This window comes from Trematomus bernacchii, unplaced genomic scaffold (genome assembly GCF_902827165.1).
Source record: "Trematomus bernacchii unplaced genomic scaffold, fTreBer1.1, whole genome shotgun sequence".
Taxonomy (NCBI): domain Eukaryota; kingdom Metazoa; phylum Chordata; class Actinopteri; order Perciformes; family Nototheniidae; genus Trematomus; species Trematomus bernacchii.
This window is the reverse complement of record NW_022987689.1, coordinates 17,716,087-17,743,925: the sequence shown is the minus strand read 5'-3', so window position 1 is coordinate 17,743,925 and position 27,839 is coordinate 17,716,087. Positions and strand designations below refer to the sequence as shown.

The window sequence follows — 27,839 nt, the reverse complement described above, 5'->3', positions numbered from 1 at the left end:
GTTACTGTACTTAAGTACATTTTTCTGGTATCAGTACTTTACTCCACTACTTATTTTTCTGACAACTTTTTACTTTTACTTCTTACATTTTCAACACAAATACCTGTACTTTCTACTTCTTACATTTTCAAAAGAGGCTGGTTACTTTAGTTTTAATCTGTGTTTGGTGGCGTGATAATTATTATTTAGAGTCATTGCGTGCCTATTGATTTTAACATGATCCGTGTATCCATCATTTCCTGGTCTTCTCTAAAGAAGAGGGACCAATGAAAACGTTGTAATTTTGCCGTTGTTCAGCATCGAAACATTCATTAGCTAACAATGACATTATTATTTTATTAATATAAAGTGAGGTCAGGTACTCTTTAAAACATTTGGTAGTTATGGGTACTTTCTACTTAAGTACATTTCGAAGCCCATACTTCTTTACTTTTACTTGAGTAAAGAAGTTTAGTCAGTACTTCTACTTTTAGCAGAGTATTTTGAAACACGAGTATCTGTACTTCTACTTGAGTAAAGGATGTGTGTACTTTTGCCATCTCTGCTGAATTCTATATGAAAACTTGACACCATCACCATGCCCCTGTGCGCTGAGTGTGATGCAGCATGTTGTGTGTGAGCAGGTGATCCAGACGCTGAGCGCCCTGGACAGAGACCGCCCCCCCGTGGGACAGAGGTTCTTCTTCAAGGCCCCCAAAGAGCTGCGCAACAGGAACTTCACTGTGCGGGACTTTGGAAGTAAGTAAGAAGGGGATTAATGTTAAATAGAGTCATATATATCACTCTTTTAAGCACTTTACATTACAAGTCAGCATTCACCAGGGTTGGGAGGGTCACCTTAAAAATGTAATCCGTTACAATGACTAGTTAGCTAGTCACCAGTGACCTAATGTATGTATTACTATTTATAAGTAATGTAACCTGATTACTTCAAGTTACTTTTGTATCACCACAGTATCAAATATGTGTGTAAAAAAATTAGGCCTGCCGAATAGTATGGTTTATACTTGTCGCCAATGTTAATTTTAGATTTGTATTATATTTGAAAAAATTTAGATCACTCCAAATTTGTCTTAAATCTTAATCTCTACATTTATGGCAGCCATTCCATTCCAGTATCTGTTGAATTCCAGCACAGAAAAATCACTAGTTTATCGAACAAAATGAAAGGGGACCAATCATGCAAAATGCACTTTGTCATGTCTTTTATACATAAATATGTGTCCCCGGTGCGTCGGGGAACTCACGCAGCGTCAGAAAATAAAACCCTCTCTCTTTTCCTCCTTACCCAAATCTTTTAAAAACGGGGGTACAACGAGCGGATACAGATTTGCCCACAGAAAGTTGCTATCAGAAACAATGCCTGACGTGTTTTGGACGTAATCTCGTCTTTGTTTACATTAGCAAGCCTCGCTAACACTCAGAGCTAACCAGAGGCCTGTACTACGAAGCCGGATTTTCCTAACCGGGATATGTTTGAGTTAGCCGGTTGGCCTAATCCAAAACATACGCGCTCTGGCTAAACTGTACTACGACGCTGGTTATCAAGTGGATCGCTCAAGCCAGCCGTGTCCTATCTAGTTAGGTGCGCGTTCACATGAAAGGGGTGGTATTTGGAGCATTCGACCAATCTCAAACATGGACAAGCGTACTGACAGCGCAGCGTCATACTTCCTGAATGAAAAGTGAACTTTAATATTAGTCAAATATGAAGAAGTTAAACTTTAAACATCCATGACTTAAACACTTTATCCAGGATAAAAGCCACATAGCTGCACAGCAAGGTGAATACAGCTGGTAACAGAAAAAGCGTTTGAATGCATACATTAACAGGTTTATGATATCACTGCTGCCCCGTCTAAGACACGAGTGGATCTGACTTTAATTACATTTGACTCGAGTGTTTCATCAACTTAATGTGTTGCTTAAAATAATACTTCTGCATACAGTATGTGACACTGTGAGTGTTGCACGGCCAGATACGGCTCAAGAAGCTGACTCAGATAAGGAAATATATGATACATTATGATGTGATATGATATGAATGATAATGAGACACATCGACGTCTGCACTCACAGTGCCGCGGACTGTACATAATGTTACTCTGATCCGGTTACTTATGTTGTGACAGATATTTAAGTAAGCTTTCTTAACGCTAATGTTATAATAGTCAGATTGCTCTGAAGATGGGAGGGGATATTCTATTAATTTTCACGTTCACACAGTCAGTTGATTTTTGCCGGCCGTCTTTCCTGCAACGGCAGTTTTTCTGTATTTCCTCTATCCTGTAATATGACTTGATCGCTTTAAACTCCGCACACGGAGCTCTGATTGGTCAGCAGGCGGTGCTTTCACTGAGTTGATCTCTTAGCCTGCAACCTAACCTCCTCCCGAGGAGGTTAGCCGCTCAGCATAAGTTACCATGGAGATCTAGCCCGCTAAAAAGAGAACCAGCGTCGTAGGATCGGAAAGCCCGAGTTTTCCCTGAAGTCAGCCGGCTAAGCGAAAATCCGGCTTCGTAGTACAGGCCTCTGTACTGTGTAGAGCACATGTGTTTAAAAAGCAGGAAATAAAAAAATAACTCACCTTGTGATAAACCTGCAAGAGAAAAAGCATTTGAGCTCCATACTATTTCAGAAATAATCCTTGACGTGGTTTAAACAGGATAGCGTTTTATCACAAACAAATGTAACTGTATCTCCGGTAGAATTCTGATCAGGCATTAGCTCCGCCTCCTCTTCTTTCTTTTTTTCAAGCTAAGGACCCGAAATCTGAGTTTCTCTAACAGGGCTTCAAAAGAGGGGTTTGAGCAGTATGAGGGATGACTACAATGGGTGATCTGTTCCACTTTAAATTAAAATTAATTTGACTTAAACACATACCTATAAATAGAAAAACCAGAGAAACTGATAATGCTGCAGTGGTCTCTTAAAGTGGACCGATCATGCTATATTTTAATAATATAGTGTAGGACCATTCCTATGTAAGGCATATTTATACTTTTTTTTTCTCCAAAATACCAAACAGATCATGCATTTTAGCCATGCCTCATTTCGCTCAATTTGCACTTTTTTAGCCCTGTTTTTGCAAGGGTTGATTCTGTGAGAACAGCATCACCTACAGGCCTGGCATATGTACTACAGCGTCTCCAGCGCTTTCGAACGGCAATGGCCGTGGCTGTCTCCTCCTGATTGGTGGAGTTGGCCCAATAGCCGTAGCGCCACTGTCCTGACGTCAGGACAGTGTTCAAATCTGGATCAGTTTTGATCAGATCCGTTGCAGCCCCTTTTTTAGAGATTTGGGTATGGAGGAAAATAGAGAGGGTTGTGTTTTCTGACACTTGGTGAGTTCCCTGGAACACCGGGGACACATATTCATGTGTAAAAGACGTACAAAAGTGCATTTTGCATGATAGGTCCCCTTTAAGTTTCACCTATAATATGTCGATATTTTTTAAATAATGTATTGTAACAATGCAATCCCGTTAGTAATCCCTTTTTTTTTTTTTAAGTTACCAGTAATGTGATAACGTCTTTTTTTTATGTAACTGTATCCTTTTTTTTGTATCCTGATAACGTAATCCAGTTACATGTAATCCATTACTCCCTGACCCTGTGCGTTGTGTTTAATAAATGAGATTTCCAGTTTCAAGGCGGTCCTGGGCCTTGTTCATTTTGTAGTGTATAATCCCCCAGTAGTTTATTTAATGGAATTCATTTTTTTCAATGTTATCTTTCTGTGAAATGGCAGCTCATATCCTCCGTGTGCTGCTTTTTCAATGTCATGGTACCAGAGATGTTATTGCAGAAACAAAATGAAAACACTTGGTGATCTTTAACGTTTCCCCCATGCCCACTGAATGTGTTTCTTTTGCTTTGGCGCTGACATTTCCTGATGCCCTTCAACACCTCACCAACAGGCACTGCTACATTTCTGATGTTTTTGTGTGTTTGTACTTATACAGTCAGCATCACATCTGATAGAGTCAGCATCACACCAGCCTGCAGCCACCACGGGAACTGGAGCGTGTGTGTGTGTGTGTGTGTGTGTGTGTGTGTGTGTGTGTGTGTGTGTGTGTGTGTGTGTGTGTGTGTGTGTGTGTGTGTGTGTGTGTGTGTGTGTGTGTGTGTGTGTGTGTGTGTGTGTGTGTGTGTGTGTGTGTGTGTGTGTGTGTGTGTGTGTGTGTGTGTGTGTGTGTGTGTCAGGAACAAGGTGCCTTAATGGTCTCTACCTTGTCAGGCTGCATCTCCGTACAGCAGGGTGCAGAATGTATCTTTTCTGACACACACACACACACACACACACACACACACACACACACACACACACACACACACACACACACACACACACACGCACACAAGGGGTAGCAAGTACAAAGTAAGGAACAGAGGAGGAGAGGCACAACATGTCTACGTACATGCACTCCCTTAGGATAGGGTGAGGGAAAAGAGTAGGAACTAAGATGTATGCTCCACATCTATACCATGAGCGCATTGCTCCTAAAAAGTTTTTCTGACACTGACACCAATCAACAGTTGTGACTCGACTCGGCAGGGATCAAGGCACGTGTATGCCTCTCCCTGTTTCCACCCATTTTGCTTCTCCTGGTGTTCTCTTCCAGAGTTCGTCAGATCTGGTGTGACAGTAAAACTAAATGTAACATTCCCGTCTGTTGGTTTCCAGACAACACGGCTGGCATCGTGACTCGACGCTCGGGCTTCCAGCGGCGGCTGCAGGAGGTTTATGTTCTTCCTGTGGTGGTGGAGGACAGCGGGTACCCTGCCCAGAGCAGCACCTCCACCCTCACCATCAGAGTGTGTTCCTGCGGGGCGGGGGGCTCGCTGCTCGCCTGCTCCGCCGAGGCCGTCTTCCTGCCTGCGGGTCTCAGCACCGGAGCTCTGATGGCCGTTCTGTTGTGTGTGGCTCTGCTGATCGGTAGGCTGAATTTATTCATTTACGTCATCAAAATGTAACACTGTCCATGTTGCTTAAACCACATTTGACCATTTATTGCCAGCCCAGGATCAGTCTCTGATTATGATGAGATCTATAATGTATTTATTTTAGGTCACTCATATTTTGGTTGTTGTTGCTGACTGCTATGCTCATTAATCTAAGTGTTGTGTGTGCAAAATACCTATATTTACAGAAGCATTACTGTATAATCTACTATCAAAATGTGTTCTCTAGTACATTGTTTATGTGGATGTTTCACATGAAGATACTTATTTCAGTCATATTCAGGGTGCAGGGCTTTTTTCTTATGTCTCTGTTTCGCAACAACAAGTTCAAAGTTAAAGCACTCCAGAGGAAATTGCATGGTTTTCAAGCCAATCACTTGTATTCTGTTTTCACCAAGAGTCTTGTATTATTTTGCCTTTGCACTTTGTTTCTTATATTTAGTTGTTTTTGTATTTATGTTTCGAGTTCATTTGAGTCCGAGTAATGTGTCACGATCCTGACACAGAGTTGAAATTGTCATGTCGCGGATTTACGCCCATATTGGAGGTTGTCGTTTCTTCTGTATTATGAGCGGCCCTCAACTTGGTCTTTCTGCAGACCCGCACTCCTATATTCAGGTTGTCAACTACTTTTTCCCTAGAGCAACTGCAGTTGTCCTCTTTTCTTTCAACCAACAATTTTCTGAGACAGTTCAGGAGAATCCTCTTTCTCCTGTTCTTGCTGTGGTTTTCTACACTTGTAAGGCTGCATCATTTCTGAATTAACCTGACTTTGAATCATATTCTATTGTCCACTTTGCCTTTTTTTAGCTCCAGACTTCTTGATTTGCCTGATTTAAAAGCCTGTCCCATGTGATGAGTTTCTCCAAGCCGCCCAGCATCAGAGTTAAAATGGCCTGTGAAGGCCCATGTTGGTGATTGTCGTTCCTTCTGCATTATAATCTGTCTTCAACTTGGTCTTTCTGCAGAATTGAACAGAAGAGCAATGGCTACAATGAGCAGGGCACTAATATTGTTCACCCGTTGATAAACCACAACTCTAGTCTTCTTATCTGTTGAGTTATCCCCGACAGCGAACCTAATTTGGATATTTTCAAAGTAGCCCTGCAAGGTTTGTCCAATTTCCTCTGGCAGGTAGTATCTCCGCTTTGATGTGGTGATTTAGGTGAGATAGAAACATTTACATTTGTGATGACCCTGCCTGTGTCTTTCTAATGAAGTCTTCTGATCAGGTTCTGACGAGTCAAACTCAGCCTCTGGTGCCAAAGAGTTCTTCTCTCGCAATGCTTTGGCACTTACGGCCCTACACACGGCGGCGTGCGTTGACGCTTGGCGGTGGGCGTGTCTTGAGCTTGGGGAGTTTACGCGAGCAACGCAACCAACAACCAATCACATGAATCTCATGTTATTATATAATTACATGTCACACTTTATATGATGAACATTTATGACATTAATGTCTATGGTGCTATTTTACGCAACATTCCATGCTGGCTAAATATACTGTCTATCCCTCCTAGCTGTCCATTCAAACGAAGTACACTGGATATAAACTCCTCAAACATGCGAAAACCTACCAGTTTCACCCACTGTCTCTGCCACCTCCCTCCATGCCTGGCTCCTCCGGTTTGTATCACAAAAGGCACTTCAGGGGCCCCCTCTTCCTCCTGGTCCTGCTCCTCTACACTTCTTAGGCTGCATAACTTCTGTCGTAATGTTCCACGCAACTCTGTTCCTTCCTGCTTCTTTTACATTTTGGGGTTTACTGCTGCCATCACTTTCTCCTGTCAACGTGAGCACTTAAGAATATAGTTAATATGTATTAGAAGTTTCACGTTCTTTATATGGGCCTCAAATCTTTACAGCCCTAAGGTGTGAGCTTCTTTTCCATAGGCCCAGCTTGAGTTGTTCACAGTACCATATCCAGGTCATTGACCTCACTTTCATTTCCCCTCTGGCCACCTATTGTAGCCGTTCATGTTCCCCTTTTGTGCTGTTGGACACTTCTAAAACTTTGGTTTGATTTCTGGTTTTTCTTCCCTCTCAACAAGGGTTTGCCATGTGCGTGTTGCCTGTATTTGTGTGAAAAGTTATTTTCATCTTAATGTACATTTCTAAAATTCCCTAAAAGATTCACATCTTTAAATTAAATCAGCCACTCAACACATATTGTATGCAGTGTGTTGTGACTGTATGTTATTAACTTACCCTGCAGTGTTATTAGGGTTAGGGTCTAAACATTTCTTTATGAGGGCACAATTAATATTCTTTAATCCAGATCATACTTTTTAACCTGATAAAATACAACATTAAGGTGGCTTGCAGCTGATAATGAGGAGAGGCAATTTTAGTGAGTAAATGCACATGATGTAACACTAGAGGGGGCCAACCACCAATCACAAGCCTCCAATTATCACAGTGAGGTGTGGAATTACACTCAATTACTTGATTCTCGCCCCTACTATTACTGTTTCATTTTCCATTTCTGCCATTGTTATGGGAAATTGTAGTTACATAACAACCTGCTCAACCACAGTGAAAACACACAGAGCCACGTGTGCACATCTCTCATTGTGTGTGTCTGAGGCGTAGGCTCCACGAGGACGAAAACGGGTTGAATCCGCATATTTCTCATGCGTATAGCCCTTTAAGCTCGACGACGCCGTAACAGAAACGTAGAAACAGGCCCCGCAAACGACAACGGGTCCAAAGGTGGATAGATCTGGGAACGGAGCGCTCTGGGGGGTCCAACGGGGCCGTGGAGTCGCCTATACGGTCATGCGTTTCATAGCCCCGCCTCTCCCCACCTCTCCCCACCTCTGCTGCTCACCCCCGCAAAAGTACACTGCACACTGAATTCAGATTATTTATCTTTATCTCGATATGAACATAAACGCGAGTGAAGTCTAATCTGACAGGACGGAGACACGCAGCTCCTCCGGCTGTGAAGCAGCGAGAGCAAAACACACACTTCAAGTCAGATCATCACCCTTAGCTATTTTAATTACCTCTCAAACTACCTAAACTAGTTATAAATATGTTCATTTTTACTGTCGGGTTTACTTACTGGATCAGCTGCTGCATGAGGAAGCATGAAGATTTAAACTTTAACACACATTGACCGGCGAAAAACTCTGCGCGGTTCCCTCGGCCCCCACCGCGGAGAATAAACAGAAGTGCAGCCATGACAACCATTCTTCTTCGCTGCTTTTGTGGAGGAAGTTGCTGCTTTTGTGGAGGAAGTTACAGCGCCACGTACAGGTTCGGCATATGTACTGCAGCTTTTCCAGCGGTTGGATGTAAACGGAGCCGTCTCGTGGAGCTTGACACAATCCGGTGTATATTGCGTGTGGTCGGAAGGTTTTTTGCGGTTGCGTTTGCGTTACTCCGATGCGTTTTGCCGTATTTGTCCTCGTGGAGCCGGGGCCTGAATGTGTGTGTGCATTTATAGCGTGTGTTACAGTTCTTTATTCTGCTCGCACAACTGATTCACTGTGTGTGTGTGTGTGTGTGTGTGTGTGTGTGTGTGTGTGTGTGTGTGTGTGTGTGTGTGTGTGTGTGTGTGTGTGTGTGTGTGTGTGTGTGTGTGTGTGTGTGTGTGTGTGTGTGTGTGTGTGTGTGTGTGTGTGTGTGTGTGTGTGTGTACTGACTGATAGCATGTCAGTAAAGAATCACACCCCCTCCCCTTGAGGACATCCTGCTTTCTTTATTGGTGTCCTTTGTATTCAGGCAGGAAGGCTGAAAAGGGGCAAGGAGGATGGGCTAATAGCTGCTAACACATAACATCCACCTTTCTCTCCTGCCTGACCGAGAGACATTTCCTCATATTAATCAGGATGGCAATAGAGTGGTGCCGTAATGAGTCCTAAAACCCGGAACTGATTTAGCATTTTTTCACTTACGATTTGTGGTTAGAAGCCAAAAATGAAGTCTTTGGTTAACACAAGCTGAAGAGATTTTCAAGTTTACGAAATATTAAACATCAGTAAATGCTTCACTCATGATATCTGAAGCTTCTATGTGTCATAAAAACAGCCTTTACTAACAAGTGACTAAATAAACTACTAAATGTCATCACACTGACACGAGTCCACCTTTAGCTTAGTGGTGGTGCAACCTTGATTTAGTTGGTTTATAGCGTTATGCTTTTTATTTACGCAGAATGAGTTAACGCTTCAAACAAGTGCTGTTGATATGTGGAGATTATCCTGCTGAACAAAAGCTTATTTTCTGCAATATACCGAGCCCTTGTGATACTACCCTCCGGGTCTGCCTTCAAAATACATAATCACTGCACCACTCTATAAAGCAGCATGTATAATTACCCTAATGTGTGCCTTAAATTAGTATTGTCATAGCAGGTTCCATGGAAAAGATACAAAGGAACACGGAAAATAAAATACAAATGTATTTTATAAAGCTTTATGTCTGCCTGGGGAAAGGCATCTCCTGTTGTTTTATTAACCTCATGTTCGCTTTCGTTACCTTCAGGACAGAAAACCCAAGAGCAGGCTGAGGAGAATGTGTGGGAGAGAAACTCCCTCTGGAGGGAACACAGTAGGCTCATCTCAATTGAATATTTCACCTCCTCCTTTCCCTCACTCGCGTCTCTTCCTTGCGTCTTAGCTCCGCCTCCGTAAGATGCGAGCGAGAGACTCGAGGACAGAGGAGTCCTCAGGTATTAATTGGGACGTCCTCGTTCACTCAAACGTCACTCTTAAACGACGTCTGTTAATGATGACATGTGCACAGCTGTATCCCCTCTCATCGGGCTTAACTGAATAACCTTTAGAACCGGCCCATTTGTTGTTAAATATTTATTTAAATGATGAATCTTTCTGTTGTTAGTCAAGGAATTCAATGTATGATGGTTGGTCCTGCTTTTGTGTTCCGTTTTGGTGTAAAATGCACATTTAAATAAAAATATAATTATAGTAATGTGAAAGCCTTTACTCTGAAAATGTGTCCTGTAGATCCCCACATTCACCACAAACACACATTCAGGACTGTGCATTTTAAATAATTTAACTACTCAATATTTTAACACAAAACTATAAAATAATTGTTATTTATTTTAAATAGCTTTCTTAATAGCTATGTTTTAGTGACGTTCAAGATCATTAAACATGACTTAAATTGTTAGTATAACCTTAAGAAATGAATTGCACATAATAATTCCCACAGAGCTGTGAGCACTTCGATTTATGTGACGCTTTTCCACTCATTCTTCCAGTTCTCCGTTTTCCTGTGTTGAAATCGACCAGCTGTGAAGGTGGGGGCGGGGCTTTTATACGCGAGTAGTGAAAATACTTCCGCGTAGTCTGCTCTCGTGTATCCTCCCTTTCGTATGAAGCTGCAGCGTTGGAGACTGCAGTTTCAGGACCGCAGTCCTGGGACCGCACTCACTCCTAGGACCCTAGTTGTTTTGCAACATCGCCACCTAGCGAATTGGATGCCCGCAAAAGTACAACCAGCGAGTATTAGCCGCTTTCACACCAAGTACTTTGCCGTACTTAGTGCCCAGCACTTAGTGCCAGCACTTAGTACCCCCATGGAACTAAGTACAGATTGCGTTCACACCGGAATAAGTTCCCTGAGGGAATATTACGCAAATGAAGCCGCTGACGTCACTTCTTCTTCTTCTGCTTTGGGTTTACTGGCAGGCCGCAAACCACTTCACGGCGTATACTGCCACCCGAAGTCCCCGGACGGAAGTCCCCGGAGATTTACTCGGAAGGCTTCAGTAGAAGCTGCTGGGAGTCCCAGCAGCTTCTACTGAAGCCTTCCGAGTAAATCGCCAGAACGCCGACACCTCCTCATCTCCACCGCTCCCATGTTTTCTTTTGTGTTGCCATAAGTTAGTCTCTCTGCGTTGGTGCGCGGGGCTAATGCTAATAATGCTAATGCCAGCAAATACAATGGCGGCTTCACAAAACTTTTCAGAGTTTTACGGGGCGTGGTTTGCAATTCGCCCAGCCAATCGAAATTGGTACTTTTTTCTCCCCAGGATAGTACCACCTCTCTAGCAGGCACTACAAATGGGGGTAAAAGTTCTCGGAACTAAGTACACTTTTTGGTGTGAACGCAAAATTCCAGGCACTATCGGAACTAAACGGGAAAAGTACGGGTAAAAGTACTCCGGTGTGAACGCGCCTATTGTGTCCTGATTGAGTCTCATACACAGCGAGTCTCTTTAGACATTGTAATACTTGTTATTAACGATCTAAAAATGCATGAAAATATGTTTTTCTTCCAGAAATTAAATAATAATTATTAACAACAATTTGTTGTTATTATGTTTTTGTTTTTTAATAATAAATGTATTTTGTATGTCAGATGTAAAAAGATAGTCTTTTATATTTGTCTTATCAAATTTGACATGCAACGTAAATATATATATATATATATATATATATATATATATATATATATATATATATATATATATATATATATATATTGTAGTAAGAATGATATAATCTATTTATAATTGTAAATGTATATTGTATATTGACATACATTTAGATGTATATTTTGTTAAAAGAAAACAAAAATGTTAATTTAGTTTTTGGGAGAAGGGGTGGGATTAAATAAGTGTAAACTCCTTCCCACGCCTTTTCGGATGTGTAATTAGGTAGATCATTTGTTTATATATAATTTGTAAGTCAATAATATTTGGTTTATCAATTTGATACTGCTTACGTTTCTACAGTATCATAATTCTCTTGTTTCATTTCATTATTATAATCTTTTTTTTTTTGTATTACACGTTCGAAATAAATCAAATCAAATGTGTCTTTGAAGAGGTGCTTGATTACTCAAAAACAAAAACAACTGTTAGTGTGTTTATGCACCTGGCTGCAAAAGATAAACATGCAGTTTGACCGAGAGGTATTTCAGTGCAGAATCCATTTTTATTTATTTAGAAGACGGGCACAATTTCCACACTGAGGATTCTTCACTGGGGTGAGGCGGGGTCTGTTGTTCCCTCAGCCACCAGAAAACAGCTCCAGCTGCAGTACCCCGGGAAGCCCTCTTCGGAGTAAAAACCCTCCAAGATTCCTCGCCGTCCACTTCCCCGGTAGCCTGTACCAACGTCCTTATAAAGATGGTCGCATTGAAAGCACCCGGTTTCATTAAACAAATAACAAAAAGGCTAACAGTTGGTTTTGCAGCGAGTCATCATAGGCTAACAGATGACTCAATACACCAGAATAGTTGTTAACTTTAAACAAACAACACGATTCACATTACTCACACTATTACTGTAATTAGTGATTAAATCAACAATTAATGTAGGACACCTGGTTGGGCTAAGTGTTTTTAGTGCCTTTAATACAGTTAGAAGCTATAATAAGCTAACAGATGATTGTTTGTATTGCCTTAAGACTATCATAGTTAACGTTAGCTAATCACACTTCATTTCAAGACACCGGAATTGTTATTAATGTTAAACAAATAAAACTTTAAAAGCACTTCACATTACTCACACTCTGTGCGTTGTCGTTCATATTCATTTCTCCTACTCGCTAGGTGGCAGTGTCACGAAAAACGATGGTCCTAGGAGTGCGGTCCCATGACTGTGGTCCTGAAACTGCAGTCTCCGACGCTGCAGCTTTATGCTACTCCTTTCGTCTCCTCTGGAAGCCTCCTCCCTCACCCCTCCTCGACTCCTCCGTGTGCATTTAAAGGAGAGGTGTCATGCTTTTCCGGTTATTACCCGTCCCCTTGTGTGTTATGAAGGTTTTTATGCATGTAAACGGTGTGCAGAGTCAAAACCCTCAAAGTACACCCTATAGCGAGTAAAACTCTAACACAGAAAATACCTCCCCAAAACGCCTCGTTGGAGATACGTCATTGTCCATTTGATTCTTCCGGGACGGCATGATGTCAAGCCGTACCCGGAACGAAATGGACCAATCCGTGGAGCCGTTACGTTACGTCCGCGGAGCCGTTACGTTAAGCCCCCGCTGATTGGTCCAAATTGACCAATCCACGGACTTCCTCACACACACATCTGTGTGCAGGGAGCAGGCAGCTCAGCTGATTTCTCCTCCCTGGCTGCAGGCTGATAACAGACAGTTGGGATCGCGGCGAAATTCTCTCTGCAGACCCATTCTCACAGCGTTTATCAACCTTTTTCTTACTCAATATCAAGCCACACTTATTGTTTTTACTTCGGCTGTGACTTTGTGTGTGCTCAGGATGAGTTTGGCTGTGTTTCGCTATGTATCCTAAACAAGGAAACCACACCTCCACGGAGCTCAGCACGATTCACAACGTCCCGACCAATCAGAGCACACTGTGCTCACAGGGAGGGTGGGGGCTGGAGCTTTTGGAGCTACAACGAGCCGTTAAAGGCAGAGAGTGAAATTCAGTGAATACACGTAGTTTACAGAGATGCTGTATGAGAAACCAATGTGAGTTTGGAAAAATGCACAATATAAATCTATTTTAGTATACCTCAACAATGGAATTATGATCAGTGGAAATGGCCATGACACCTCTCCTTTAAGCGATTGGGACGTCCTTCAACATGGCGTGTCTTGATCGATTTCCGGGTCAAGTCCCGGAGGAGGGGGAGAGAGGAGTCGAGGAGGGATATTGAGATGAACCTAGTGGCTGCTTCTCAAAGTCGAGGACGCTTCCTTGGTAGGACATGTCCTTCCGAGTCAGGTCCTTCAGAGGCTAGGCAAGAATCCTTCCTAGCATTCGGAGAACGAAGAATGGAACAGGCTAGCAAGTGTGCAGGTGTGCGTCATATGAGAGGCCCCGCCTTATTGAGCGCGATTTAATTGAAGAATCATAACTGATTTGCGAAGATCGAAGATGTAGCCTACTTGAGTAACTGTATTTTTTCAAATGATCATCTCTCCAGGACAGAACCACTAAACTAACAAAAAACGTTCTCCTTCTGTTTGCAGCCTTGAAAAAGTCCTGGAGGATAAGCAGCCATAATAAAATCATAAAATCACCATCACCAATCAATAATAAAATGTGTATTCATATATCATACTTGATGTCTGCAAACCTTTTTTACACATATTGGTGCACATTGTAGCATAAACCAATATCAACAAGAGGCAAAGTCAAAACAAGGTTCATTTTAATTATTTATTTAGGTGCAAAACGCTCTAAGGTCTCATTCAAACCTAATAGTCCGCTTCTCTGGTGCGCACCAGACGACAGTTTGTTCCATTGTTTCATTTTTCAGAAGGTTCGGTTTGCGTTCACACGGGCAAAACTCAAACAGACTATAAACTTTAAACACAAGTCATGTGCAAATTTACTACGCCACTGAACATACTTACATTTAAATGTGTACTGCTTGGATTCAGCCATTTTCCGCCAAAGATTTTGGAAATTAGTCTGTGCGCAAAGAATTGTGGGTAATTTAAGACACATGAGCAGCCTCGAAATTTCCTGCAATGAAGGATTCAGTCCTCGGTAGAATTCCAAGGATCCTGTACTGTAATCCTTAAATGTGTCATTTTCCGTAACTAACATTAAAAAAAACAACCCTATTCAGTACCAAGTGATATACAACAGAGAAAAAAAAGCAGCAACTCCCCACATTGGGGAGCCTGAGATCAGTAAATGTTTGCCATTTGTGCGTGACCTAAAAAGATTCATCTATAAGCAAAGCCCATTCAAGTAACATCAAGCATGAAATAGAGACTAAAAAAGGGGGCTACAGTAGAAAATCCCCGACAGTTAAAATATTGGATATATTAAACTTGAACAGAAATGAAAGAAAATAATTTAAAAGAATGTTTATAGCAGGGATTTAAAAAGATGACTGGATGAATGTGGCCCGGCAGTTAAAGCTGATTAATTCATCTTTTGTTGTCTTTCAGGATTTTGACAAAGCTAGAAAGATGTTCTCTATGACTATAGAGAGGCTACTTTAAGGCTTATAAAGGCTCAAAGGGTTGAAGCCGGACTTTGCTGACCCTAAAAGACTTGTAGCATGGCCATTAAAAGCAATCCTCGAGTTAACAGGAGGCCATTGTAGGTAACCCAGTTTCTGGCCTCAGTCTTAGTTAGAGGCTCTGCAGCTCTTTGGGCGACAGAGTTACATTAATCCAAGCGTAAAGAACTGAGCCAAACATGACCTTTTCCAGAACAACAGAGGAGAGGCAAAGTTGATTTTGAGGTCTTTATGAGCTAAAGGAAACATGACTAAAAAACCCTCTTGACTGAAATTTAAAGCTATAATAGAATCGAATAGTACTTCAAAGATTTAACAGATTTTATTCACCTTAAGTTTCACCCTTTTCACCTACCAGGGCCCTTCCACATTGGTGTATTATGTGTTGGTACTTTCTGTTAAAGCGTTAATACTATTTATTTATTTTTGCATAGTGTTGGTGTAACAGGCCCCGCTATGCAGGGCGCGATGACAGATAATATTCCTGCAAAACAGGAGAAATAATGAACAACCAAATTCTTTGCTGCTCATTTGGCGGATCTTGCCAGAATGTATTATTAATTTGGCACACACACAATTGTTAATGCCCTTAAACATTTGACACAACACACACACAATTGTTAATTATCCCGAAAAAATACCTTTGGTAACAATGTTGCTATTGCTAAACCGGATAAGCGTAACACATAAGCGTTTGAACCTAGAATGGGAAAAGGGGAAGGGCTACATAAGGAGACATAAGCACTTTACAAAGTAAATTAAGGCCTTATAACCAGGGGTGCACATAACTTTTTTGCCCTGGTTCTCAAAGGAGCACCTGGAGATGTTGCTTGGTGCGCATCCTTAAAATGAAATAAACCGTACCTTTTGAGGGGTTCTTGACTTTATGAACGGGGGAGGTGCGCTAGTGAGCACGCTCATGAACTGTTCGCCGGAGCCTCGCAGCGGGGTTACTGTGTGGAGCACATAAAGCAGACCCTTCACGCAATAGCGAGGGGTAGAGCGAGGGATCGCAGATGCCGTCGTGCTCGCGGACGGATACAAAAAATTAAACCTAAATGGCTCGCGAATTATACTTTGTAAAGTCTATGTGTGGGAAACCCTGCTATCTTACCAGTTCTTATGCAACTCGCAAATCTCTCTCTCTCTCTCTCTCTCACTCACTCACTCACTCACTCACTCACTCACTCACTCACTCACTCACTCACTCACTCTCTCCCTCTCTCAATGTTGGTGCGCAAATGCGCTTTTTTTCAAATGATCCGGTGCTCTTTTTTTGGCGGGGGGTGCGCATGCGCACCTGCGCACCAGTTATGTGCAGCCCTGCTTATAACTAATTCACCAGCACTTACTACTGTATGACTTGCTGGAAGTGATCATACAACCCAGTTTCACGGCATTTCGTGTTATAGTCACGACATTTAATCTATTGGTTCATAAAAACATCTTCTTACTCAATATCAAGCCACGATTATTGTTTTTATTTTAAATCGTATAATGTCAGACTTTCTTTGCTGTCCGCGAGGAAAAAAAATGGGGCTCATTTTTTTCCTTCTAATTTGTTATTCTTTTCTAAATAACGCACTGTTATTTACTCAACAATAACACACAATTATCCTTGTTTTAATTTATTTGTTTAATTCTATAATCTCTGGCTTTTTTGGCGTCTGTCAGGAACTGAATTTCAAAATAAAATAACCGGAAACAGACGTATGCCTATATGGGACATTTCGAGCATCATTGCGATACACACCCACTGAACTGATTACCCAAGATCCTCAGCTATGGTTTAAGCTCGGTGATTGGATGTTTTAGCCGCAATGCACGTTGGGATATGGTGTTAATGCGATATGAAATCCGAAAAACATTTCGGAGTTTAGGATGGCCGAAGACACTACACTAATCCTCAGCTATCGTTTGGGACTACAGTCCCTTTGCTTGACAAACCCCGTGATTAATCTTCAAGCTCTGGGATTGGATGTTGGAGTGGCAGTGCGCCAAGGTTACGCCGAGCGTCAAACAGCACTTTGAAATGGAACGAAACCACGGCAGACTATCCAAAACTGGACTCGAACGGGACCAGCCCCCCCCCCCCCTATATTTCTATCATTGACCTTCTACTTTCCCCCTATGAAAGTATGTACTCTTAATATTTTTTTCATCAAATATAACATATTTAAAAAATAATTCAATAAAGTGCTTTAACCACTAGGCGTTGCACACAAGGTACACACAGCATACAATGCCATAATAACTTTGTATTATTAGTGTAGGACACTTATGTATGTATAACATCTGAAGATGTGTAGTTTTATTCATGTTTTCACATCATTTTACAGGATATTGCTATATTATTTCACATGTTTTACTTCTACACATTAATATCTGATTTGTAAAACATCACAGACAGAAAGGTATATCCGTCATTTAATGGTAAGCTATTGAAATTCTTAATCCATAGATGTGTCTCCCATCACCCAAAACCCCTGACTATTCTCTCAACTCAGTATTTACATTCTTATATTCAAAGAAAATCAGTAATATCTTTAAAAACTACAAGTCCTTTTATATCAGCTGTGCACCGTTATGGGGTAAATACAGCCTATCTACCAATTGGATCAAATATAAAAGTCAGCCGAATTAGTATTGATACTGCAAGGAGACGTATTGTGTGAAGAGAAATTGAAGATGTTGTTTAATTGCTGATATATTTATGATCCACGTCACATATTCAGTTTCGGCGGCAGTTCTTCCTGTTTGTCCAGAAGTCTTCTCATCAGGGCTCCATAAATAAATAACTACGGCAGATGTGTAATATTTAATACAGCCGAACCGTGTATTACAATGCCGTTATGTGATGACTTCCAAAGAGAAAAGCAAGCACACTCAGATTAAAGTATTATTATTATTTATTTTTGAATGGTTTTCGGATTTCATATCGCATTAACACCATATCCCAACGTGCAAAAAAAACAATCCAATCACCGAGCTTAAACCATAGCTGAGGATCTTGGGTAATCAGTTCAGTGGGTGTGTATCTGTTTCCGGTTATTTTATTTTGAAATTCAGTTCCTGACAGACGCCAAAAAAGCCAGAGATTATAGAATTAAACAAATAAATAAAAACAAGGATAATTGTGTGTTATTGTTGAGTAAATAACAGTCTCAGTCTGGGGCTCACCTGATCAGAGCAGCTTGTTGCAAGTCGCTATAGCACACCTTAATTCTGTAGTGATTATTTCAATCAGTGATTCCACCATTGTACCCGCCAGTAATTACCAGAGGTGGGAGTAAGTCCTACATGTGCAAGTCATGAGCAAGTCTCAAGTCTTGACCTACAAGTATCAAGCAAGTCCCAAGTCACTGTGGTGAGAGTCAAGCAAGTCAAGTCAAGTCATTGCTCAGGTCAAGTCAAGTCAAGTCATACGAAATTCTGATGAATAAGCCCAGTTTCCGCATTTAAATCAGTTAAAAGACAGTGGTTATGAAAATGGATTTAACCCACACTATGATCTTCATTACATACACAGTTAATCATTTGAAATCTAATTTAGACCGATGACAATCATATTAGATTCATATTAACCCTAGAACTGCAGACAATATAGCTCGGACTCAATCAAAAAGTCTGTTCAAAAAGGCAGAATTCCAGGTAAGAAAATCATATATGGCATTTGCCATTACACATATTTAATTTACATTTCTGTTAACACTAGAACCGCCAACAGCGTCAGCACCTACATAGATATCATTTTCAAATCATTTAATTTGTTCCTCTTCATAATTTCCTTATAAACTAAGTAGGACGATTTAAAACTCAGTTAATTGGGTTAATTTAGAAATTGCTTCAGTTTATCATCAAAACAGATAAAAAAGTTCAGATTCATTTTACAATAAATCAAGGAATGATGCACTTCTACAAACAAAAACATCATAATTAAAACATTTAAACAAACTACTAAAAGTAGATGAACTACATTATTCAACAGTTTACAGTAACTTCTGATAATAACACAGGGGAAATAAACGAGGCATCTCTTTTCCTCTCTCTCTCTCCCTCTCCTGACAGCCCGTCAGTATCAGGGTTAGTACAAATGAATCCCTTGGCGGTTCTAGTGTTCATTTACCGTTTTGTCTTCTCTTTGCAATGCTTCATCGATTTGAAACCAAGTCTAACGTAGCTTAAACTTAACGTTAGCTTTCTAGCTAACACAACACATTCACGCACCTTTCTCTGTGGGTTTTGTTGTAGTGACGAATGAAGTTGGATGTTGTGGTGGTCGTGTCACTGATCTTTATGCTGCAGACCCTGCATACCGCTGTTCTCTTCTTATTAGCGTCATCGACAACATAATCCTTGAATCCAAACTTCACTATTTTTGGAGTAACGCTAGCCGCTGCCATGTTAACTGAAAACTCCTGCCGTCTAGTGGGTTGCCAGGTTTGCGCGCATGGAGCTATAATCACCCAATCATGTTTTTCGAAAAAACTAAACGTAATATCTCACTACAAAAACAAACGCAAATATTTAATTTTAAACAGTCAAGTCCTTTCAAGTCATCTGTCTCAAGCTTAAGTCAAGTCTCAAGTCATGAATACCAAGTCAAAGTCAAGTCAAGTCTTTTATCAATGTTAGTCAAGCAAGTCTCAAGTCAAAAAATATGCGACTCGAGTCTGACTCGAGTCCCCACCTCTGGTAATTAGAGATGGGCGAGTCCTGATTCATCCGGATCATTAACCCGGATCCTAGAAATGAGCTGGTCATGACGAGTCTCCCCTCTCCATTAACCCGAGTCCTTGAGTCCCACACTTGGTGTGACGTACAAATTAAAACTATAAATTGCGTCACTCGCTACTCTCTTTATAACATGTAAAATCACATTACAACGTACCCCAAGTCCATCTACCTACCCTTTAGCAAGTATACAGTCACAGGATAGCTGCCAGAAGTGATCGTTTGGCTCAGGGGAGGGGACGCGGATCAGTGAAACTTCCTGCAGACTCGTGGGGACTCAGAGGAGCCGACGGCTCCAACAGCAGACTCGCAGATTCGCAGATTCGCAAATCCTGACTCGCTGCAACACACAGCGGATCAGACTCGTGCGGACTCGGAGCCGTAACCGTATAGCAGCAGATCCAGAGATCCAGCAGACTCGTCGTCATGCACGAGTCCACACAGCAGACTCGGATTCGCAGATTCGCAAATCCTGACTCGCTGCAACACACAGCAGAGCAGACTCGTGCGGACTCGGAGCCGTAACCATATAGCAGCAGATCCAGAGATCCAGCAGACTCGTCCGTCATGCACGAGTCCACAGCAGACTCGGATTCGCAAATCCTGACTCACTGTGTGTGCAACACACAGCAGAGCAGACTCGTGCGGACTCGGAGCCGTATATAGCAGCAGATCCAGAGATCCAGCAGACTCGTCCTCATGCACGAGTCAACAGCAGACTCAGATTTGCCAAATCGCAAAATAACCCTTTTTTTTGTGATCAACATTTTTTATTAAAGCAAAATACACTGTGTAGCGGAGGTTAATATAACGTCAGTTTAATAGATAGATAGATAGATAGATAGATAGTACTTTATTGATCCCAAATTGGGAAATTGTTGTTGTTACAGCAGCATAAAAGGCATTTACAATAAAACAAAACTACAAAATATACAAGAATAGAAATAAAATATAAAATATACATGTCGAAATAGAAAATATACATGCAGATATTATATATATATATATATACAAATATATATATATATTCAAAATATATGGAATAATAATATGCTCGTGAAATGCAACAACTTTTCGGTTTCACCAATAGGATTTCTACGGTCTTGGTGATGCTGACTCATATGACTCAAATGACTCGTATGATCCGGATCTCTTCAATGACTGACTCAGAAGACCCTGAGTCCGTAAAATGATCCGGATTTGCCATCTCTACTGGTAATTACAGTTATCCAGGATGGTGAAATCACTGTAACGGTACAACGGTGAGCAGCCATCAGAGCAACAGATTACCCAGATTATCCGAACCATTTCTTTAGTAACTGAGATGGAGGATTGCAACACAGGGAGGAATCTGTTTTACTCTCTACCTTCTTCCCTGTGGGGTTTGTTGTACAAGCTGGTTTATTGTGTCTTTGAAAATCGTCCATCTGACTTCCTAATAGGATTGTGTTCCTTGCTCAAAATAATGATCTAAAATCATCCTAAAATTCCTTTTTACTGAGGTTGATGATGGTTAAAAGTGCTATCCAAGTTCATATTAACCGTATTAGATATATTCTAGATGGATTCTTTGAGTAGAATAAAGGTAAAAAATAGTTTAATGTGTCTAAAAAATGTTAGACACATGAAACAGCTGTGTGATTGCTTTACAATAGACACGGCTGTGCCATCATCTACCAATCTGAACTGTGTGGGTTCGACTCCAAAACTGCTGTCAACATGTCGATGTATCCTTGTGCAAAATACTTAATGCCAAATTGCGTTGAGTGTGTGGGAATTTATTCAGAGAAAATGTTCTTAGTTGGAACCAGGAACCTGGAAGACTTGAACCTCAGGTGCATGAATGACTTTCAAAAATAAGAGGTTTAATTCAAAAGAGACCTGAGGACTGTCAGTCTTTAAAATGTTTATAAATGTCAATAAAGTGGAGGAGATCAAACCCTAAGTGCAATCAACAACACTAGCAGGAGTATAGTTTGCCACCAATTAACCCTGTCGGTGCTGCAATACATAGAACACAGTTCACATTAATTCACAGTTCACTCCTCAAAACCCCGTTTTTACAGATCATATGACAAGAGACTTTATCCAATCAGCTTATATATAGGGATGGCATCATTGGAACCCTGCAGACGGGAGGTTCTGGTCAGGTCACAGTTGCAGGCACTAAGTGGACCAGGAAGAGTTCTAACTGAGAGAGCAGGCCCCTGTGACAGCCCCAGGCTTGGAAAGTAATAGATGACATGTAACAGGATAACATCATTAGGTTGCAATAAAAAGGTGTGTGAGCTTATCTGTGTGTATTAAACTGAAACCGAGCATCTTCTGTTGGCTCAGATTTTATTTCTGCTTTTTAAACTGCTCATCTTTTCTCTTTTATTATTTTCTTCATTGCATTTGATATTGAGGTAATTCAAAAGTAACAGAAAGTAAATGTCATCATTCAGGTCATTTATTGTACACAGAATTCTGTTTGCAGCTTTACAAATGTAAGGACTTTCAGCTTATCTCGATTCATTTTTTATTAAATTGAATACAGTTTGTTGCTCGAACTTAACGAGGCATCTTAGGACTTCACCTTGGGAAATCTTAACAGCATTTTTCATTTCATTCTGATGTTTTTATAGACTAAATGACTTATCACGATTTACGGGAATCTGAAAAAGACATCAACAGATAAGCAAAAAAAAAAAAATGGCAGCCCTAGTTTCATTTATGGTGAGCTGCTGGGGGGCAAATGCATTCTGTTTCATATGTTTTTTGACTTTGAGTTACAGCTGTATGTTTGTCTGCACATTACAGCATGGAGAGACTTGAACATGAAATACCTCTCTCGATAAAAACAGCATTATTCTCCCATCTGCTGCTGAACCTGCACTAACTAATGTATCTTCTTAAATTATCCTGGTCTTTTTATTTTACTGTATTTTTGATTGTAATGTTCTCTATATGGTGCTTTTTCTTCAATAGTAACGATTTAAGGAGGCACCTTTACAAACAGATGATTGTATGGTGGCCGACAGATGCAAAGGCGCTATATCGGGCCAGAACATTTCCATTAAGAGAAACGCGCTGCAGTATAAAAAACAATGCAAATATAACAACACAGTCTCACGGCATTTCGTGTTATAGTTACGAAATTAATCTATTGATTCGTGTTCACCAACACGATTTCGCCATTTTTTTCGTGTCACACAGATCGATTTTAAAAGCAATGTAAATAATAACAAATTAGAAGGAAAAAGACATTTACGTAAAAAAATACAGATTTCAGTATTCTGACACAGAACGATTTTAGAATCAATGTATTTATATTGGTAGTACACTCAAAAAAATAACTCATTGGATGAACTCAATTCAATTGTGGGCAGGATTTCCATCCAATAAATATGCGTAGCCCCAACTGAAACTAAGAACATCCATTTAATAAAATTGAATTGTGTTAGTCCAACTCATTTTTATCAAATACAGCTGAAATGAAATGATTACGTTAAGTAAATTAAATTAATTTACATTTGTCCAACTCATTTTTATCAAATACAGCTGAAATAAAATTATCACGTTACGTAAATTAAATGAATTTACATTTGTCCAACTCAAACTAATATAATTAATTGGTAAAGAAATAATGTAAAATAATTTTTTTTTTCACTTTATCCCCCATTAAGACACTCTGAGACAAAACCTGGTTGAGATATTTTTATTGAAAATTCTCAGATAACAATTACACCTTGAGGTGGATAGCCAATCCTCACCTTTACTTGTGTAAACAGAGTGTCACAGCTCTCTGTCAGAGTTATTTGTCTGTCTGCATTTCTTTTTTTATAAAACATATCAATAAACAGACTGAGCAGGAGATAAAAGCAACTCAGAAAAATAATAATAACACCAATCATGGATGAGGAAGGTGACAGTAATCCTCAATTCAACATCAATATTTATATACACAGCTCAATATTAACTTTACTTGAATACACAGAGCAAGATGTACAAATATGTTTTTTAAAGAACAATTTAAGAGTGGTGCAAATAGCACTCTCGTAACAGTGCCGAAACTGGTGAAAAGTGAACACCCAGCTATTCTAGATCTCCCAGTGCCACAAACAACAAAGACACTATTAAAGGTGGAGGCTTTGCACTGCTCTCCAAACAGGGAATATCATTGGGTGGTTTTTATAAAGAGTGCACTGCACAAACCCTACAGTATATTTGGTAATTGAATAAGTGTAGTGTAGCCATTTGCTTTGAACCTACAATTACAAAAAAAGCAAAATATTTGTTAAGGAAACTTGACAATACACTTGTTCACATGTTGTTCACCTCTTATGCAAACAGCTTGATTTTCAGCTGCTGTATTTTTGCATTCAGCTTGTGCCCATCCAAGTTCATTACGACCTTCTGTAGAAACTTGAAGGTGTACTTCAAGTTGTCCGGGAAGCTGAGATCAAGGGCATACATGAGCCCCAAGAGCATGATGAGTCCCACAATGACGCTGCCTACGTTTTCCATGCCTTCGATAACAATTCCCACGTCCTCTGGCCCCCCATCCCCGTTTCTTCGGATCGTGTCAATCCCCATGACTGTGTTGGAAATGTCCCTCTCTGCATCGTCAGCGCGGAGGCCTGAAAAACAAAACAAACACACAACACTTATGTTAAGTTAAAAGCTGAACCCCACAAACAGAAAACTGTATGAAAATATAAATAAGCATTCTTAAACCATCTACTGCAGTTTAGAGAAGCAGATTTGCTTGTCTGGCTGGCCTAATTGACCAATACTGCTTTAAACTGAGATAAGGACCTCCAACCTTATAAAATACAGAAATAAATAGTTGTACAAAAATGTAGAAATAAATGTATTTCTGTATTTATTAATCCATTTACCTACTTATGTCTATATGTATTTCAACATTTATTTATTCGAGAATTTATTTATTTCAGCATTTATTTATTTCTGTATTTATTTATTTCTGTATTAATTGATACTTTATTTATTGCCTTATTTATTTATGCATTTACCTACTTATTTCTACATGCTTAAATGTATTTATTTATGCATTTATTTATTATTTTATTTATTTATTTCCTTATTTATTTTTACATTTATTTATTTATTGATACTTAAGTAATACACGCAAGTCAGAAGTTGACATTATAGACACCTAGCCTTGGGTATGGATATAATATATATGTATATATAATATATGCCATTGTATTAATAAGTTAGGGTAACACTGTTCAACGCTACATGGGAAACATATTGTATAAACTTACCAGATACTCCTTGAAGAACGAGTCTGGATCTTCCTTTAGGTATATTACAAGGCTTCTCAGGATGCACTCCCTCCTGGTGTTGATGTTGTCACACTAAAGCAGGGTCGACAAATCAAGACAGAATTTAGTTAATGTGGGTGCGACAGAGCGGTTGTCTGAAGACTAGAAAGGTTGTATCAGTCGAAATGTCCCTAAGCAGGACATGGTATCTGAAGAAAAATGCATTTGTACTAACCGAATCTGTGATTGCAAGGGCTTCCTTCATCTTTTTCCCCTTCACTCCTGCTTTGCTGGTGAAGATTTGTAGCAGCTTGTCGGAAAAGTGGTCAAGCTGATACATGAACTTCGATTGCAGTGGCTTGGTGGTGATGCGCAAGAACTCTGCATTCACCTTAAAAATATTATTGACAAACAAAATACAACAATGTGTTACTTGTTTATCAGAATTACTACCAAATTGGGATGTAGGATAATTGGCAAATTGCGATTGTGGAGCTATTAATCATTATGGACAATAATAAAAACGGTCAACACATACAAACATACACATTTATACTATAATTATGCTAGGTGTTTATGTTGTTAAATTAAGCATATAGTTCCACTGTAATTACCTAAGAACATACCGCATCTCTGTAGTAATGACACCGTTTGAATTGGATCAGGTCAGTTTTTGTTTGTGTTGAAAACAGTTTCAGAGAAATAGCGTAACTGTAACCATAGTAACTCAATCTCACTCGTGCCTGTGTTCGCACAGCGCCAGAGGGGGAGACGCGGTGCTGAGACCCCGCTGAGTGAACAGCGAAGGAATCAATTACAATATAATAGATTGGTGTAGATTTCCCACTTTCCCCCTGATGATCTCAATAACTCGCTAGTCGCTTTTCAGAAATAAAGTCGCTAAGAGGGTCTGAAAAGCTAGTAAGTCCAGCAAGAAAGCAAGCAGTGTGCGTGTGCTTCAGTGGGTAGAGTAACTGTGGGTCTGCCGTAACTTTAAAGTAATTTGGAGGGGGGGGGGGGGCTCTGCCGCTGCAGGGGGGACGCGCATGCTGCAGGACTTCCGCCCCGTGTAGTGGGTGTCTGCAGGATCAGTATGAAATACATCATTCAATGTTCTTCGGAGGCCGTATTTTATATTTATGACTTTGTTATACTGCTGCTACTCCCGTTAACTTCCAGAAACGTACTACGGCTCGCTCAACTTCCCTCTCACTCGCTCTACACATGCACGCGCCACACATGTATTCCCCCGTCTCTGTCTTAAACGGACAAGGCTGCCCCAATCAGCATAAATGCTACTATTACATTTGACATAGTAAAACATTGCATGCATCCCTAGTTAGTTTGAATATTAACATTACAACAGAGATGGGGGGGGGGGTACTAGAGTAGTACTAGTATTAGTTTTAAAGCACGTTAAACCGTGTGCTACTGTTATTAACATTTTCACAGAACAGAAGACACACTGGAGCCCGCTGCACTGTACGCTGTAAATACTTCTGTATAAATTAGCTCCTGCCTCTTTAGCTTTATTACAAGTTGGAGTTCTGCGTTAGCTTTAGCATTAGCCATTGTGTTAAGTGTGGAGACGATATAAGGGGGCTGCGGTAGAATCACCCAAATCTAACCAATTCAAAGTGATGACTCTTTTTCTAAAGGTTTACCTCAAGTACGAGCAAAAAGTATGCAGCATTAAAACTACTCTGAGAAGTCAAATGGAATCAAAAAAGTAACTTAGGCCTACGTTTCTGCACAATTGTGGGTGCCTGCTTGTGAGTGAGGTTACCCATAAAAGATTCAGCACATATATTATCTCATTATTTATATTAAATATTTGGCAGTAAAAAAAAGACCAGTGCCTAAACTCAACTGAACTCCTACAGAAACGAGTGGCTTCACCTGTCCTCCTCTGCCTGCCTGCACTAAGGCCAGGAGAGGTGGACAGACCTGCAGAGCTTTATGATAGAAAATGGCGGCGCTTGCAGGGGCATGCATGCTCTGCCCCCTATACTGTTACCTCATGCACTTTAATTACTCTTTGCATTTCTTTGGTTGGATATAAACTGAATTTTGGTGTAGGCCTACTGTGTTCAATGACAATAACATTACATCTAATATAATACAATCTACTGATCTCCATTATCCAGCAGGTATTCAATGCTACCCACATGTAGCAAGCTAGCTTCTAGCTACCAGTTATCTGGCTAGCTATAGCTAGCTTGCCGTTTAGACCCAACTAAAAAGCAAAATATAACACGGTGATTTCAAATATTCTTGTTGATATTATGAAAAGGTATTACTTGGAAACAGGGTACGTTCTAAACTACTACACACTACTAAGAAACTACTAAAAGAAATACTTACCAAAGAATAGACTTTCCACAGTCAGTTTCCACAGTCAGTGTCAGACAAAAGGCGGTAAAAGACAGAACGGATGTTGCGCATGTGCAAAGGGGATGTGCAAAGGGGCGGTCCCCAGATGAAAACAATTCATTTTGAGTTGATCTGTCCTAAATACATTTAATAAGTGAATTGATTAATGTAATTTGTGTTACACTAATGAACTATACTTAGGTTTATTTCTTAAATAAAAATATTTAATAAAGCGAACATGTGTTTATTGTGTCAAGTCTAAGAAGGGCTTGAATCGTTTTTATGAGTGTATGTTTCGTGCCTGCACCAAATAATGACAAATTAGAAGGAAAAAAAGATGACATAAAATACAGATTTCAGTATTCTGAGGCTCTGAGCCATTTCTTTTCCTCACTGACGGCAAAAAAACTCAGACATTATACAATTTAAAATAAAAGGGATAGGGTTAGGCTTAGGGTAAGATATTGAGTAAGAACATGTTTTTATGAACCACACAGCTTCTGGTCTTCCAAGACCCGACCGGACAAAAAGACGTGGTGCAGGCACGAAACATACTACCAATA

General features: G+C 40.3%; 1 protein-coding gene across 1 annotated transcript in view; it reads left to right on the top strand.

Moving 5' to 3' along the window:
- The window catches only part of LOC117488285 (cadherin-12-like), an 80,148-nt gene that overhangs the window by 41,675 nt on the left and 10,634 nt on the right, over positions 1–27,839 (top strand). Inside the window, 2 exon segments of the mRNA XM_034137105.1 lie at positions 624–738; positions 4,688–4,939. Coding sequence (XP_033992996.1) covers positions 624–738; positions 4,688–4,939 — 367 coding nt within the window.